The sequence below is a fragment of the Piliocolobus tephrosceles genome, chromosome 2 (genome assembly GCF_002776525.5).
Source record: "Piliocolobus tephrosceles isolate RC106 chromosome 2, ASM277652v3, whole genome shotgun sequence".
In the NCBI taxonomy this organism is placed as follows: Eukaryota; Metazoa; Chordata; class Mammalia; order Primates; family Cercopithecidae; genus Piliocolobus; species Piliocolobus tephrosceles.
Window position 1 is genome coordinate 175,360,017 of NC_045435.1, and position 18,236 is coordinate 175,378,252.

Below are 18,236 nucleotides of genomic sequence, written 5' to 3' on the forward strand. Positions count from 1 at the left end.
TGTGTGTGTGTGTGTGTGTGTGTGTGTGTGTGTGTGTGTGTGTGTGTAAATACCCATTTAGGTTTTGATAACTGTCATAATTTCTGACACTGCAGACTCACTGCTATGGTCTGAATGTTTGTGTCCCTCTCAAATTCATCTGTTGAAATCCTAATCCCCATGGTGATATTAGAAAGTGCAGTCTTTGGGAGGTGATTGGGTCATGAAGGTGGAGCCCTTATGAATGGAATTAGTACCATTAATCCCATTAGGGACCCCAAAGAGCTCTCTACAACTCTTTCCACAAGGTGAGAATACAACAAGAAGTTGAGAAATCAGTAACTGGCAGCCTAGAAGAGGGTCCTCACAAGAGCCCAACCATGTTGGCACCCTGATCTTGGACTTCCAGCCTACAGAACCAAGAGAAATAATTTTTGTTAATAAGCCACCCAGTCTATGTTATTTGTTGTTAACTGCCTGAATAGACTAAGGTATTGTCTCTGCCCTACACTTGTATTCACGCATTTAATCCAGGAGTATTCTTTCTAATCAATGTTATTGTAGCAAAAGCTGATGAATTATGAAGATGACAGTACTATTATTCTAAAAAAAAAAAAGGCCTAAGAAAAATTCAAGTTACAGTTTCCATAGGTCAACATTAATTATATTAATATCATTTTGAAACTTCCTCAATTAATGCTTTCCACTGTATTTTAGGGATTTTGTTTTTAGCTACATCTGCAGGAATTATGATACAAATCAACTGGGGACTTTAAGAAAGAACAAAACATTTTATCCCTTATTCCTGAAAGCTGATAAGGCTTTTATGTTATGTCCATATGAAACTAGACAACTGATCAATTTTGTTGATTCCTTCCAACTGATAAATTTTGTGAAAAGAAAAGGTGGGAAGCCCAAGTCTAGGTCACACAAATGGGTTGTGAGTCCTAGCTCTGCCCTTCAAGGGAGAGACCTGGCTCTCCCAGACCTTATGGGAAGGGCGGCCGCTGTACCCTCTCCACAGTCCCGGACTCAACTCATTTCTCCTACTCTCACCTCAGCTTCCTCACAGCTGACCTTCATTTCATTCCCCTCCCCTAATTCCTCCAATATGACACACCCATATGTGTCTCTGAGTTTTCAGCCCTGGACAAGTCTAACTTCCTTCCCGTGGTCCACTGACTCCATGAATAGACCCGGACCAGCCCCACCCACCAACTCCATGGACCATATGCTTCTCAGAACCGACCCAGTATCCAACAATCTTGTACAAACAGAATCTATGCATTCCCCTTGATAACAAGTAACTAGGATGTGCCTCCAAGACCTGAAGGACAGGACTAGAGTAAATCCCCCTCAAGGCTCAGGATATAAAACCTAGGTCTTAATGGGGTTACCTCCTCTGTCATTTTCATGAGCTTATTTTTCTGGTTTCTGCCAAAACTTGAAATGATCATATTCTTATGCTTTTATTCAGTGCTTTTCTTTCATGCTGGAGGCAAGGTAACCTCTGGAGTCACATAGACTAGCTCCTCTGATTACCAGCTGTGTGACCTTGGCCAAGTTGCTTAACCCTTCTAGACTTTGGTTTCCGCATCTGTAAAGTAGATATAATAATAGTAGCTACATCATAGCATTGTTGTGAAGAGTGAATAAGGAACATGTCTATAGGATGCACAATGTCTGAAAGTGATAGGTCAATTATGTGAGCTCTTATTATGATTACGGCTTCATTCTCACCTGCTGGGCAATCTCATCAAAGACTTTCCTATTTTTATGCAAACAACTCCCAGATTTACCAATACCCTCTTATTAGTCTTCCATTCTTCCACTCTAAAACTGTCCTACGAACATGCTACTAGACTTTTCTAGCTTCTCAAACTCAACATTTCCAAACCAAATTTATCTTCTTTTAGTACACTCATTTTTATACCTATTTTTTTTTTTACTTATTTTTAGATAATTGTAGATTCATACAATTTTCATTGTAGGAAATAATAGAGAAAAATCTTGTATACTCTTTCTCTAGTTTCTTCCAATGATGACATCTTACATAACTACAGTACAATATCACAACCAGGAAATTGATATTGATACAATCCAAGCTTAATCAAGTTTCACCAGTTTTACATGCACTGTATATGTGTGCGTGTGTTTTTAGTTCTATATAATTTTATCACATATATGGGTTCATGTAACCACTAACCACAGTCCATATACAGAACAGTTCCATCACAAGGATCCCTCCTGCTACCCTTTTATAGCCCCCCGCCTCCTTCCTTTCTTTTCCCAACTTGTGGCAACAACGAATCTGTTCCCCATCTATATAATTTTGTCACTACAAGAATGTTATATGAATGGAATCATACAATATATAATTTTTTGATACTGCTTTTCTTCACTCAGTATAATTTCCAAGAGATCACCCAAGTTGTGTATATCAATAGTTCTCTTCCTTTTACTATGGAATGGTATTCCAGTTTATGACATACCACAGTTTGACCAACCAGTCACACATTAAAGTACACTGGAGTTGTTTCCAGTTCGGGGCTATTATGACTAAAGCTGCTATATACATTTGTGTACAGTCATCTACGTGAATAAATTTCATTTTTGTGAGATAAATGTCCAACAGTGCAATTATAGTGTTGCATGGTAAGCACATTTTAGTTCTGTAAGAAATTGCCATATTTTACTCTAGAATGGTTGTACCACATTGTATTCTCACTAGCATCTGAGCAGTCCAGTTTTTCTGCATCCTCATCAGCATTTGATGTTATCACTACTTTTAATTTTAGCCAGTCTGATTGATATGTAGTGATATCCCATTGTCATTTTAATTTGCACTTCACCAATGGCTAATGATGTTGGACATCCTTTCATGTGCTTCTTTGCCATCTATATGTCCTCTTCACGTGAAATGTATATATATGTATTTTGTCCATTTTCCAAAAGGATTGTTTGGGTTATTTATTGTTGAAAGAGTTCATTGTATATATTCTAGATACAATTCATTTGTTATATATGCCATTTGCAAATATTGTCCCCCAGTCTATAGCTTGTCTTTTCTTTCTCTTGACAAGGTCTTTCACAGAACAAAAGTTTTTAATGTTGATAATGTCCAATTTGACAGTTTTCTTCTTTTATGAACAGTGCTTTTGGTGACAAATTTAAGAAGGCTTTACCTAATCTGAGGTTTCAAAATTTTTCTATTTTTTTCTAAACTTTTTATAGTTTTCCATACATTCAAGTCTGTGATCCATTATGAGGTAATTTTCGTATAAGGCATATAGTCGAGGTTCATATTCTTGCTGAAGGATATCAGATTTCTCTCACATTTTGAACAATGACATTGTTATTCACAGAGCGGTTATTGAGCCTGTGGGTCTCCCTTTTCCTTTTCATGTCCTCCCCCATCCAGTCTGTTTTTCTCTGTCTGTCCTAGAATCATTTTCTTAAAGCCACATTTCATCATGTCACTCTCCTGCGTAAACACCTTAGATGGGTGTTGACTCATGATTGCAGACCTCTAGCCCTTTAGCTGGGCATACACCACTTAGACAACCCAACCACAGTTTCCCTTTCCTTAACCTCCACATATTTGCACAGCGCTTCAGCCACACAGGACACACAAAGGTCTTTCAGAGATGCTTTGCAGATGCCATTTTTCCTCACTACAAAACCATTTTTTCCCCCTGTATCTCTCGCCTCAACACTAGCTGGAAGGTCACCTTTTCCACATATCTTTCCCCTAAAACACTTGCTCCCCTAACTTCCCAGGAAGAATTGCATCCTCATCCAAATTCCCATGAAACTCTCCTTATGCTTCTTTACTGCCTCTGTTTTTTCATCTGTAAAATAGGGCTAAAAAAAAAAAAAAAAAAAAAAAAACTTATAGAGTTGTTTGGAAACTAAATAGTTAATACCTGTAAAGCAAATAGAAGCACAATCTAGGCCATAATCAGTGCTCAATACGTTTGTTATTGATGTCCTAATTTTCATATACCTTTGTTGTATCTCATTGTAATAGTTTATTATAGATACTTTTTCTAAGTTGATTATTTATTCTTCTTCTCTACCAGGTTGTATAAGGTTTTCTGTAGCTTCTTCTACTTTCCCACAAGGTTAGTACATCATAGATTGTGATAAACATTTGTTGAACTAAATTCTTCAAATTTAATAAGCCAATACAATGAAAAAAAAAACTGACCTTTCCCCTTGAATCAACAAGTTGTTTTATTGAACTAATTATTTTGGAAATTAATGGACATCCCTCCACTTCAATTTTTGTTTTGTTTGAATACAAGCATGAGGGTTAAATGAATTGCTGAAATAAAAGATGATCATGTTATTTATTAATGACAGAAAAGTAGGTTTATTCTACTTAATGCTCTCCAGTAAGACAATACTCTTTTTTGTTTAAGGGCAAAAATTATGCTAACTCTAATAGACAGGGAATATTGGGTTCTTCATTTTGCATTAAAATCATACTTTCCCCACATTCTTGGAAGAAGTTGTATCCAGAAGGATTGTGAAGAAGAGTTAGAATAGGTGAACATTTGGGTAAAGAAGAATATAAAATACATTGGAGAAGGTGATGGAAATGGGAAGGATTTGGTCAACCACACTGAAAAAATGACATGCTCATTTCTAGTTGGTAGTTATGTAAAAATAAAACTATCTAGAAAAGCAACAGTATACTTTTATACCACTGAAGAATCCCAGAATATATACACAATTAACTACAAAAAGAAATATCAAAATCTCTCAAATGCCGTATTGGCAGTATTTTTGGTGGTTCCTCCTGCCACAAAGCCCGGCTCTGGTGTCAGCATTCACCCTCCCCACCCTCAGGTGAATCTTGGCCTAAGTCATTCCCAATGCCAAGGTGTGGTTTAGGAAGGGGCCTAAGGCGCAGTCCTGGGCAATGAGGCACGAGAGAGTCTACTGGGAAGTTTGTCTTGCTCTTACAAAAGAAAGAGGATGTGTAAGGAGGAGCTATTTCATTTTCCTGTCTCTGAACATTGTAGTATACATGAAGATGTTGCACTCAGAGCTTCTGAAGTCACCACACAATAAAAGACACTTACAAGATAGCATTGAGAATGGCAGAGCAGCAAGGTGGCGGACTTGAGTCCATGATGAAATCACTGAGCCCGAAAAAAGGCAGGAGTCCCTCTGTCTCAGGATATCTTGTTACCTAAGATAATAAACTCTTTATTGTCTGACTAGCTTAGCAGATTTTCTATTTCTGGCCTACAAAAGTTTGTAAACAGACTCAGTATTCTGAGTGCTCTAAGTAAGACTGACATACTGATTTTAAGAGGAAACCTGCAGTTTAGTTGACTAGAAGTGCATTCATACTTATAATGACTATTCTAGAGAAGAGACAGTCAGACTTGTTGTACAACCAGTGAGAAGTAACCGTATAAAGAACACAGACTCCTGAAGCAGGGAGCCCAGGTTCAAATCTCACTTTTGCAGCTCACCAGCTGTGGGGCCTTAGGCAAGATACTTTATTTGACTGAATTTCACTTCCTTCATTGTAAAATGCCTACAGCAATACCTACCTCATAGGTTGATAGGGTGTACTAAATGCAATAATGTAATAATAAAGGGCCTGTCAAATAGGAACCCAAATAAATGTTAATTTCTCTTCCCCTAATTAATCCTTTGCCAAGATGAAACACTAACTCGGTTTATTAGACCATTAATTCAGACGCCTTCTTTCCAGCAGGAATTACTCTGTCAGCGGGGCTGGTGTCATCAAGAGTAATTTCTGCTGAAAAGTTTCCAGTCTCCATGTTTCTACTGTGAAGCCTAGTGTGGTGCAGAAGGGATCAGGCAGGGTTACTTCCAACCATAGAGAAAATTGATGTGACGATAACCACAGTGGAAGGGTTTATACGCCCTTGATTGTTTTATTCTCACACCTTAAAAAAGGTATGTGGGTGGAATTAATGGGCTCCAGGGAAGTGTGCTTGTAGTAACTTTTCCTCCGAGTTATTTCTACATTTTCCATTACATTCCACCAAAAGCAAATTGTATTCTACCGATCATGATTACCAAGCTCCTGAATACAATTAATTAACAGACTGTCTTAATAATATATTGTGTTTGGATTATAAAAACAAAAGTAGCAGTTGGTGTCAGCAAGAAGTCCTCTTTATTTCTGGTATGGTAATACAGGCTATTGTAAAGGTATTCAACTTTTGCAATAAATAAATAGAAGTCATGTTTACCTAAATAGTCATTAATTACATGCTTGTACTAATAATGAGGGTAAAATTGGCAAATACAACTGGGAGGCAATTAGACATCAAAACCCTTTAAAATGCATTTACTCTTTGACCTAAAAATTCCACTTTTAGGAATTTATTTTTTATAAAGAAATAAAGATTTGTGCAATAATTTTTCAAGAATTTTTCTTGCAGGAAGAAAACAACCTAAGCATTCAAGATCCAAAGATTAAATTATGGAATGTCTACCCAATCAAATACTACACAACCATTGAAAATGAAATCATAGGAAAAAAATGTATTGACATGGAAAGATGCACATGATATATTCCCAGATTTTGAGAGGTCATAAACTGTACGTTCAGTGCGTTAGAGTTTTCATTAAAACATATTTATTTTTTAAAATTTCAATGGCTATATACCAAAACAATTATGAAATGCTTCTTCTTAAGGATTTTTATTTCCTTTCATCTTGATTCTGTATTTTTTTTCAGTAAGTATAAACGGTGTAATAAAGAAAAATAATTTTTAAAAACTCATATGAGAAATTAGTAAAATACTTTTAAGCTAAATAGCTAGTAAATAGACCTTTCATTGTTTATTATCTAGATTCTGAACTCTGGCTTCTCAGATTTCAGCCAAAATCTGATTTTTAAAGTTGAAATTTAGGAGGCTGAAGACCAACTCCCCAGGGCAAGAAGATCATCAGGTTGTCCTTTTAGGGGAGGTGACTGCTCCCTGGTCTTACTGTTGATCATAAACTAGAAAGGGAGCGAACTCTGTTTTAAACTGGGGGTATTCTCTTCAGTCAGAAATGTTCAAGCCCCTACAATGACATGCAGGGAAATTTAAAGTAGCTTTCCTGCCCATGCTTAGTTGGTTCTTTGTGTTTCCACGGAAGGATCCTTCCAAAGAAAAGAAGCCGATTGGCACCCACTCTGGGATGCAGCTCCTGGCTGTCACCTCCAAGGAGACAAAAGTTCTGGCCTCTATCAGAACCCTGCCCGCCATGCTTACCTGGACTCTGATTTACTTATCATATTATTATTAATTATTATTGCCACGGGTGTTTATTGACCCTCTGCTGTGTACCATGCACTTTGCCAGGCACTTTTCACACATTATTTCATCTAAAATCTTAACAGCAGCCATGGAAGGTTAAAGCTATCATTAACCTCATTTTATAGATGAAGAAACAGTTTGCCCAAGATTATATGGCTAGTAAGGACAAAAGGCAAAATGAGAAACTATATCTATCTGGATTTTATTAGAGGTTCCTTAACCAATTAAATTTGGATGTTTATAATTCACTTTGGGGAGAAAGTTCAATTTGCCATTCCTGGGTCTTTCTAGACCAGAGTTAAAAGTAATTCCAAGAAAATACTAAACCACTTCACATTTCACAACCATAGGAGTGATTCTGCTGTATAGCCACACCCTTGAGTGCTGGTGGCAAAAAAAAAAAAAGGCCAAGACACAGCCAAGGGTCCTTCTGTGTTCAGCTCCACGCTGACTTGCTTGTCGCTTAACTTTTCTAAACCTCAGATCCCTATACAGAAAATGAGCTTTACTCTTGTCCTAAATACCTTGTTTGTGAGTATCAAATAAGACAATGTGTGTGTAGGCACTTTTGAAAGTACAAAGAGCAGGAATCTTGATTATTCCTCACGCAAATCACTTCCGCCCTCAAAATTCAAAAGCAATGTAACTTTTATATAGCATTTTGCAAAAGACTGAGTGAGGGGTTTTAGAAATACAGAGAAACCTTAATGTTAAAAAGTCCCCTGTGTAATGTTTCCCCATGTTTAGCGTTAATAACTCCTGAGGAAAAGTCATTGACTCAATGCTCCTTACCCCCATCTAATGCTTTTGATTTAATGTTTCCTCTCTAAGTGCACGAATTTTTGAAATACAGGAAATTTTGCCACAGGACTTAAGAGTCTCCTGTGACTTGATGTTAGGGTATCTCCTTAGTCATTTTGGTCTGTGCTCCCTGGGAGCAAATTAGAGCTTTGGCTGTGAGTTGATACACATTCTGTTTTAACTAAAGATGATAGTTGGCTCCATTACTCAAAAATATTATACCAAGGCTTAGGATTACATTTGCAAGGACTAATTTTTTAAAAAAACTAATATATGGCGGTAGAGAGAACAAAGGAATTTTTTAAAACAACTTTAAGTTGTAAAAGCAATATATGTCCATGTTTTAAAATTCAAAGAGGGTACATTAAGTGAAATGGAAAAGTACTCAATCCACATACATTCCACTTCTGATTGGTAAACACTAGTTTCTCATACACGCTTTGAGAATTTTTCTATGATTATACAAGCAAATGGATGTAAATATATAACTATTTTTTAACACAGTATCATTTATGCTATAGACTGCCCCCAAAATGCTTTTTTCCTAAAAGTATGTTTGCATGGTTTTTAATATTCTCATGTATTGCTCAAACAGTTTTAAGCTCTCTCCTCTGCAGTATTCCATTGCATGGATATAACAAATTATTTCAATATTTTTCTCTGGGTGAATACTTAGTTGTTTACAGACTTTTAATAACACAAACAATGCTGCAACAAAAACTTCACCACATGTCTGCTCAGTTATGTGAGTTCATCTGTAGAAAAATTCTTAGAAGTAAAACTGATAAGTCCAAAGGGAGGTGCTAATTATGTGTTGATAGATTTTTTTAAATGCAAATTACCATCTAAAGTTGGTTGTCCTAATTTGCTTTTCCCCCACCCTTGCTATTGAGAGCCCTGCCTTTGCCAACAATGGGTATAGATGATACAAGAACCTATTAAACTAAAATGGATACTATTAATTTTCAGTGGACACTGGATTGAAACAAGTATTTTTTTAGGTCTTAGATAACAAGAAACTGGAAATCCTTGCCCCTAGAGGTACTGTGACTCTCCAGGCCTTGAGCTCTGAGAAGAAATCACATTGAAGTGAAATAAATCTCAAAAGAGGGGCTTAACACTCATGGAGTATTTATTGTGTGCCAGGCACTGTTCTAAGTACTTTATATACCTTAAGTCTCCTGTAATTCCCAACAACGCTACTACAAAGGTGCTTTAGTCATTTCCATTTTACAGACAAAAAAACTAAGGCACAGGGAACTTAATTCCCCAAGGTCACTCGGCTGATAAATGATAATGCTCAGATTTGAGCCTAGAAGTTTGGGTCCAGGGTCAGGTGCTTTTAACCACTTATGCATTCTGTCTCTGTGCTCCTAACGATATGCTAAACACATTTATTGAATACCTACCCTGTGCCAGGACTGACACAGGCACCATCTTATCCTCACAGCAATACTAAGTAGTATTATTCCTGTTCCAGAGATATTAAAGTGGCTTTCCAAAGTGACAGCATCGTGGCTTTCCAAAGTGACAGCAAGGGGATGTGTACTGGGGCATGTCTGATCCAAAGCCTGTATTTATTCCACTACACCATGCTTCTTTGTAGGAACTAGTTGTCATAATATTCATTTTACAGATAAGAAAATCAATACTTCAGAATGAGACATATAAGGGGCTTTAAATGGGGTCATCCTTGCTAACAAAGAGAGCCTACCAGGGAGCTCCATCACATCTAGTTCTTCCTTCATCAGACTGCCATACAGTTGGAATATTCATGCATATTTAATTATATATACATGGTCATAGAGTAGCATATAGTGGCAATTTGCTGTCTCCCATAAAGTATGAGCTCAAATTGTCCAGTGTGGACTAAAATTGAAGGCAGAATTAAAGGCTCCCAATTCCAAGTATCAACAAAGCCCATTTTAAAAGAGTGATATAGTTAGGTGAGGATGAGCAGATGGACTCCCACACTGCAGAGACATACATCACTAGAATATGGTAGCAACATATTTTTAAGCTCAGTGAGAAACTCATTATCTGTCCATCAAAAAAACATGTTTGGTGCTGGTTCCTGAATTTACAACTATATTTCCTTACAGTATATAGGAAAGTTTGAGAGCCCAGGAAAGGTAAGAAGAGCAGTCCAAGGATGGAGAGCTTCAGAGGAGAGCCTTCTGGGTGGGCAAACCCCACCAGCCAATCACTGCTTCTGCTCACACCCTCCATGCCCAGCTCAATGTCTAAGAGCTTAGGCCCTGGGTCCAAATCCACTCTGCTACTTGACCACTGTGTTACCTTTAACAAGTTATCAAGCCTCTCCAGCAGGTTTCCTCATCTGTGAGATAGGCAGTAACCAACAGTGCCTGCCTCATTGATCCGCCATGAAGATTACATCATCCGTATAGATCACATCATCCGTATAGATCAAACTCCCTGAAGTTTGGAGTTAGAGCACAGAATTACAAATGTCCACATACACAGACCCTTCCCTTTTATGTTTCAGTGTCTTATTCATTTTTTTAAATGAAATCAGGAAAACATACTGTCCTATATCTAAGTCTGAAACAAAAAAGGGAATTTATACTCATTGGCTTACAATAGCTCCATGCTCTGGAGGTCAGAGTATGCAAATCTTGTATTTCTGTGTCTGGCAGCCCTAGTTACGAATGAGGCATTAGATCTCTGTTATCACTGTCACAAAACAAACAACATGTTACCAGCTTATCTTTTGATTGTCACAGCTTGTTAGGCACAAGTCAGTGTAGGCGGTTATTCAATCAGATTTGGAGGTTAATTTGATTGTCTCTTAAAAAATTTTTTTTGTACACCATGGATGCTAACATAATATTACTACAAGGAGTTTCCTGCACTCTACAGTAAAACAAGTCAGCCTGGAAGAATATGCAAATGTGACTGTTATGTTGTTCAGTTTTCAGGGCAATTAAATATTTGCTTTGAGCTTCTCATATTGCATTGCAAATTCCTATAAAACTTACTATTCATTTCTGTACCTAAAGCTTATTTAGCTTTGCCATTATTTCCGTTGTATTGAAAATTGTCTTTGCCATTATTTCCGTTGTATTGAAAATTAAGTTTTTAATTATGTGTCACAATCATATATAATGTGAATCTTTATTTGCAAAGTCTTCTTTCTGTTCATGTTAAATCAATTACCTTTGCCCCTTTGTTAGTTGGGCAGTGGGAGGCAGCAGTTTCAGATTTCCTCTATAAGAAGATGTCTGCAACTCATGATAACAGTGTTGGCTCTTCTATCTACCCCAGGAACAAAGACCTTTAATTAGATGGGCCAGTCTTGTCAGCCTCTGCTGGGCAGGATCAGATCTATATGAAGCCAATACAACTTCTTAAAAAATAAAATATAATAATAATTAGTTACTCACACTGGCTGTTAGAAATTGTGTGGATCCCAAAAAGGTATTTTTACAGTTGAATTTAGAAAAAAGAACCTAAATGTTGTTAGAATGGTTGGTGTCTGTAAACATAACTTTTGTCTTTGATGCCTTAATCTTTTGCTTAAAGGATTATTGTGAAAATCTCTAAATGACAGTAAATTAAAAATCAGGCAAAATTTGAGGAGTTGAACAAGCAGTGCTCGAGATGAAAGAAAAACGAAAAATTTATGTAATATTCATTTGGGGAAATAAATGAGATGGTTCATCTGCAGACACCTCTTAGACTCTTGTCATCTTTCCTCAACAAGATCCTTCTGTCCATTTCTGGTTCCCATACACAAGCCTCGCATCACTCAATTCAAGTGTTCAAGTCCCTTTTGAGTACTATATTCCCCTCACATATTCTTTTAATAAACCTTAAAATTCTATTTTTCCTCCATATTTTTTCATGTCTTTCATATTTTTTATTTTACATTCCTAACTCAAGACCTCATTTCTTCTCACCTAGAATAGCAACACAGCCTTCTTACTGGTCTCCCTGACTCCTGATTGCTCTCCATTCAGTGGAGCCTCCACATTGCAGCCTCATTCACCTTCACGCAAGCCTATTTTGATCATGTTACTCTCTGATCAGATACCTTCAAAAGAAAAGTTAAACTCCATGACCACAGTTCTTTGGTCAGCTCCAATTTACTTTTCCAGATATGTCTCCCATTAGTTTCCATATATTCTCCAAATATATGGAATTCTATATTCCATATTTAAAAATTCTATCCTATTCTATAAAATTCTATTCTATAAAATACCTCTTCTATATTTAAAATATTTAAAAATAAACAATTCTAATGTTCCTTAGATAAAGCACTGAAATTGCTTCAGCCCTGAATCCAGATTGTCCATGCAGTCAGATCATACAGGGTCTTTACATGCTATAGAAAGAACCTTTGAATTCATTTAGGCTACAGGGAACCAATGAAGAGTACTATGCATTGGAATTGTAAATCAGAGTTATATTTAACATAGATGATGCTGTGGCAGTGGAGAGACTGAATTGGATGGGAGCAAAGAGACTAGTAGGAGGATGTACTGAGCAGTTCTTGGATTTTCCTGAGAGATAAGACTGAAAGAGTACATTTGGAGGGACTATGAAGAGATCAATTCTAAGTGTGTTGAATGTGAGGTTCTGAGGACTAGGGTGAGACAGGCAAGGTGCCTGAGAGTGCAAAACTTAAGGAGACACTTACTCTGAGGTGCCCACTCAGCACTTGAATGACCCAAAGCATACGTACTTCCTTAAATTCTTCAACCTAGGCACCTAGCTTGCCTTACCGCTAAGTTCCTATGATACATTTTGTAGAGATATCACCTTGGCAGCCAGGGAGGTACACCGCCCAGCTCTCCCTTCAAGAAAGAACTTGCTATTCAGCTGCAAGAAGTGCAGTTAGCTGACAACATCCAGCTACAGGACCTTCAGGATCTTCTTTGACTTTTAAGCCACAGTCACACTCTTTCAGAGAACCCCTAGCCAGCGATTGAGCATAGCAGGGGTACTAGGCCTGGTCATTTCTGCCCACTGTGAGACTCCTTTAATGGGCAATCTTCCCTCCAGAGGTTGCCATTGGGTTGGGTGAGATTTTGTGAGATCTGCATTGTGTGGTCAGAAGGCTCTCCCTGCCCAGTTTTGGTTCCTTCCCCATTTGTCTTTACTCTCAAATAAACCACTTGCACTACTAATTCTGTCTCAGAATCTCTTCCCAGAGAACCTAAATGACACAGCCAGTGAACAACTAGTTATACCAGTCTGGACCTGGAACTAGAGATGAAATAAGCTGAAGTGATTTTTTGTGTGTGTGTAGCTAGAAGGTTGGGCTCTAGAATCTGGGTTCAAATCCCGCTCCTCCATTTCTGACCTTATACAAACTTAGACAAGTTACATAAGCTTCTCAGTACCTCAGTTTCTTCACCAGTAGAATGTGGATATTAATAGTAAACGAGGACTATATAAGACAATGCATTTAAAGTATTTAGTGTAGTGCCCGGCCCATAGCTGGCCCATAGTAAATTCTCAATAAATATAAATTAAAATTATTATGTAGACTTTAAAATTTTGTTTACAGAGGTTGTTTGGTATAACAAAATAGGATAAATGTTTACTTAATGAAATTATTTTCCACAGACTATAATAAGGTTAGTGAATATTAATTTTGAAAAACGTATTTTTTCAAAACATAGCCCAACTCTATAATTTTTTTAATTTTATTTCCTCTTACTTCTAATATAGCTCCTCTCTCCATACAATGTCATTGCCTTCTTGTCTCTTGCCATGATTTACTTCTCCTTTCTGTTCCATCTACCCCAAATTCTCCTATTCCTCTCCTTTCTATCAATTTTTGCTAATAACCTCCTCCCCTACTTGGCTGAGAACTCATCTTCCCCAGAGAATCTTTCTTACCAGCATGCCCTCCTCACCCTAACTGTGATTGTCCTTCTCTATTGGCAAATGCTCCCAAGAATTTTGTCCTTTTGAATCTAAGTGGTACAAAAAACAAACAAAAAAAAAAGCCAATGCAATTCTCAAACCATATTGAAGGTGTCATGCCTCCATAAATAATGGTTAATAATGAAATAGCAGGAATGGTATCTTTAAACAGGAGCTTCCCTCCTTGACACCTCCTTTTGTCCCAAAGCTAGAAGCCAGCTTGGCGATGTGATGCTTAATAAATGCTTACTTAAAGGAAGAATGTTTTCAGCTATGGATGCATGGTCAGCCTACAAATTATATTTGTATGTCTTCATTCTATATATGAGCCTTAAAAATAAAATGTTTGTTAAGACAGTCTCAATCACGTAATAGGGAAACTATTGTATGGGGGGGAAGTGTTTTACAATTATTTTAGGTATTTTGGGGTAATACAAATTTGTTTCATAAAATAAAGGCCTGGTCTACAGTATGTCTAAAGCCAGTAGGAGGTCATACTTAGAGACAGATGGCAAATGCAGTATTCTTTCCTCTCACTTTTTAGTACATATGATATTCACTACAAAATGGCACAGAATGTTTTTCTGTTACCACACAGTACTACATAAGCTTTGAGAAACAAAACCTCTTTTTACACCTATGCAACTTCAAACAAAATAACCGACTTCAAAAGTAAAGTGAGAGTATTTTGTAATGTGATTGAAGGCAAGGAATATTTTTACATAACTTACTATTTCTATATATGTATTTATGCATATTGCAATACACATGAAAAAAGGTACTGCTAAATCTTCAGCCATCCTATTCATTCAATTTAAAATCTTCATTAAGATATTTACATTCAAGGCAAGATTCCTACATTGAATAGGACACAATCTTAGGTTCATTTATAACATTGGAAATGAATAGGACCTAAAATAGAAATCAGTTACACACAGAACAATCTATGAGTATAACATCAATAGCCTACACAGATTTTTAATGGCTCCTAATATAATATGCTGTTTCAAGGAGCCATTTCTACACACTGAAATGCATTTTTACTGTACTATTATACTTTAATTATAAACTGAGCATGGTTGATAAAATCAGCATTTAGAGTTATGTAAATTTTTTTAAATATACATAATCCTCTATAAGTACACAGCTCTATATGTGATAAAATATTAGATCTCAGATGCTAAAAAGTAAAAGCAGCTTTCACACTGACTTTAATAATATTCATTTTTATTGTTACAACTTAGTAAACTATTTTACTAAAGTTTACAATTGTTACTTTGATTTACAATGCGAAGTAAATCAAAAGCAATTGTTGCTTTTATAATCATTATCATGAAGCAAAAATAATAGCCAATATAAAATAATTAGCCTATTTACTACCTCATCTTAAATATATTAAGAAACTACAAGATGGCATTAATACTATCCTAATCTGCTCCACTTAAGTTAATATTTAAGATGCTTCCATTTTCAAGTATCACTACTCACTGTACATTTAGAAAACCTACTTGTGAAAATCTATTTAATTTCTTAGAAAACTACTAGTTCAAAGAAAACCTACTTAGTGAATGCTATTTGACTTGCTACCTCATTTTCTCATCTTTACAACAATTAGTTAATATTGATCTCAAAAAGCAAGAGCGTAATGCAAAGTGAAAGAATTATTATAATCTGAAGGCAAGAAAACAAGTTTCTATTACAAAAGTAAGCAATACTCAAGATCAGTTGTTTTTAAGCAAATAGCGCATTATAGTCATAATTAGCTCACCGCCAGTTAGAAATATACATACACATTTTTCAGAATAAGTCTTTTAAATATAGTGTTGCAAGTATCTTTCTAGCTTAAGAATTTGAAATAGCAATTAAGTACAAACCTTAAATCATTCATCTTTACAACTAGAAGAGCAAGCCCCAAGGATGTAAATCTCACCCAATGAGACAAGGGATGCTGACTATATTATTAATTGCTAAGTAATCTCTTAATTTTAGAATCTAGCACCCAACACCAGCAAATAAATAATATGATTTATGAGCCTGCACTCTCACGTTGCTTTACTGGAGTTCAATAAGCAAATGCAGATCCTAAATGTACAGTGTGAATGTGATTCCTACAAGACAGAAAACATAGCAGGATTTGGCTATAGCAAATCTACCCCAACTACTTATTATTCAAGCACTAGTATTTAGAATACCTAAAATGCCTGCTGAACACTGCGGATCAACGTTCCCCTGGGGTTACTCCAAAGCAGAACCACATCTTTTCCCCTCAGTGCTTACTGAGTTTTAAGAAGGCAGGTAACATGGGGTAGAAATTCTCGTGCAGCAGCAATACAACTCTTCTCTCCCAATTTTCAAAAATCAACACCTCCTCCCCATACACATGCACACACACACATACACAAGAAAGGAGGGCTTTTTAAATAGGTGTTTAAAACATACCATTTGCATGGGTTTGAAAAATTTATTTTTCCTCTACTTGCTGCTGTTGTGTAAGATGTTTACAGATCTGATTAGAAAATCTGGATGTTCATAAAAAGTGTTGCTTTCAATGAGATTCCTTTAGTGAAATCTGTCTGCACAGACACATGTATACATAAATAATACATATTTATGCACACATGCCTACATTAACAAGGACACATGCACACACACCTAGACCAACAATTAAGCCCACACTGTTCTATAAGCTCTTTTTGACATTTTTTGCATGCATTTTAATTCAGATGACAGATTTTTAAAAAATAATAAGCAGCTGCATATAACGCACATCAAAGTGGCACGTTTAGAAAAGCAAATACATTACCAGACGCATTTTGAAGTTTCTGGAACACCCGCAGGTGAAAGGAGACTGGATCGGATGCTGGCACACCGTATTCCTCAGAATCACAGAGCTCAATGTGACTGTGGGGGAATGTGAGGCGAGTGTGAGGCTGGAAACCTTTGAGTTGAGCTCACTCTAGGCATCAGAAAGCCTCAAAGAGGGGAAAGAAAAAGGCAGCCCACAGACAGCTAGATGAGAAACTTCTGGCACCTCTCCAGCTCAGGAATGAATTCTCTGTAATTTGGAGACCTATAGTGATGGAAACGAAGAGAAACTTGGATTTACGGGTGAATTTGCTCAGCCATGCAGAAATAGGCAGGTAACAGCCTCTCAGCTCATTTTAAAACAGTCATTCAGAAACAAGACTGAATCAAAAAATTAAGAGGCATCCTGCTTTTGAACAAATGGAAAGGCTACTCCAGCCAGCTTCCCTAGATACCTTTACAAACTTCAAATGGGTCATTCCATCAGCTATTTGTTGCACATTTTATTAATCCCGGTGCAGAGGTAAACTGGAAAATCTAATTCCTTTTACGTAGAAAACTAGATTTATTGCTTCTTTTTATAATGCACTTTAGACATAAAAATACATAGATTTACTTGCAGAGTTCTCGTTTCTCGTGTAAAACCACTACTGTTTGGTCCAGATAAAATGCTAAAAGGCTTGTTCACAGCTTTTCAAGGAAGTGGAGAAAAAATGTTTAATACTCAGAAGCTGAGCTGAGTACTCATATTTAAATGTACAGTTTGAAGCAAAGACAGTATAAAGGAAGAGCCCTGAGCCATTAAGTGGCAGCTAAGAGATACAATTATATACAAGCATTGAGGAGGCAGGTGGCTTAAGTCTATAAATTTATACATAATTAAGGATAGGAAGAAAAGAGATTTGGCAAATTAAGTTCTTAGAGACAATAGCTATGATTTTGTTTAGGTTTACAAATAGGCTAATAATTTCTGAGGAGTGCACGTGGACGTCACCTTGTCTGAAGAACTCCTAAACCTCACAAATAGAGAGCGAGGTCGAAGGCATTGCACACTGGCAATCTATATTCAAATGTAATGAGGAGGACGATATTACCATGAAGAATGTTGTCATATTACATTGTGCCTGTGTGGCTTAACTACTCATCCAACCTTGCAAATGGCCATTTGCCCGGACTCAATAGCAAACGTGCTATTGATGGGAGCGAGTAGGTGGGAGGCTGATTTTATTTGTTTTACCAGGGACACTCCTTTGGGAGGTTCAGGGATAAAATGCCTGGGCTGAGCATGGGAGTCATTTTGCTCAAGGCCACACTCGCCAATAGTAAATTTGAGGTGGAGTTAATGATGACCAATTAAGCTATTTATTATTTTTAACTCTCGAGGTCAAGGGCAGAACAGTATTTATGTTTATTGATAAAGAGTCAATGGTCAGACTGCTGCAGAAGGCCAGACTC

At 36.8% G+C, this 18,236-nt stretch overlaps 1 protein-coding gene across 1 annotated transcript in view; it reads right to left on the bottom strand.

The window, feature by feature from the left end:
- Positions 1–16,896, bottom strand: part of IQCJ (IQ motif containing J) — a 179,742-nt gene extending 162,846 nt beyond the window's left edge. The window contains exon 1 of the mRNA XM_023223387.2: positions 16,780–16,896. Within this exon, the coding sequence (XP_023079155.1) occupies positions 16,780–16,788 (9 nt within the window). The 5' untranslated portion in view covers positions 16,789–16,896. The remainder of the gene's footprint in view (positions 1–16,779) is intronic.
- Between the last annotated feature and the right edge of the window lie 1,340 nt (positions 16,897–18,236).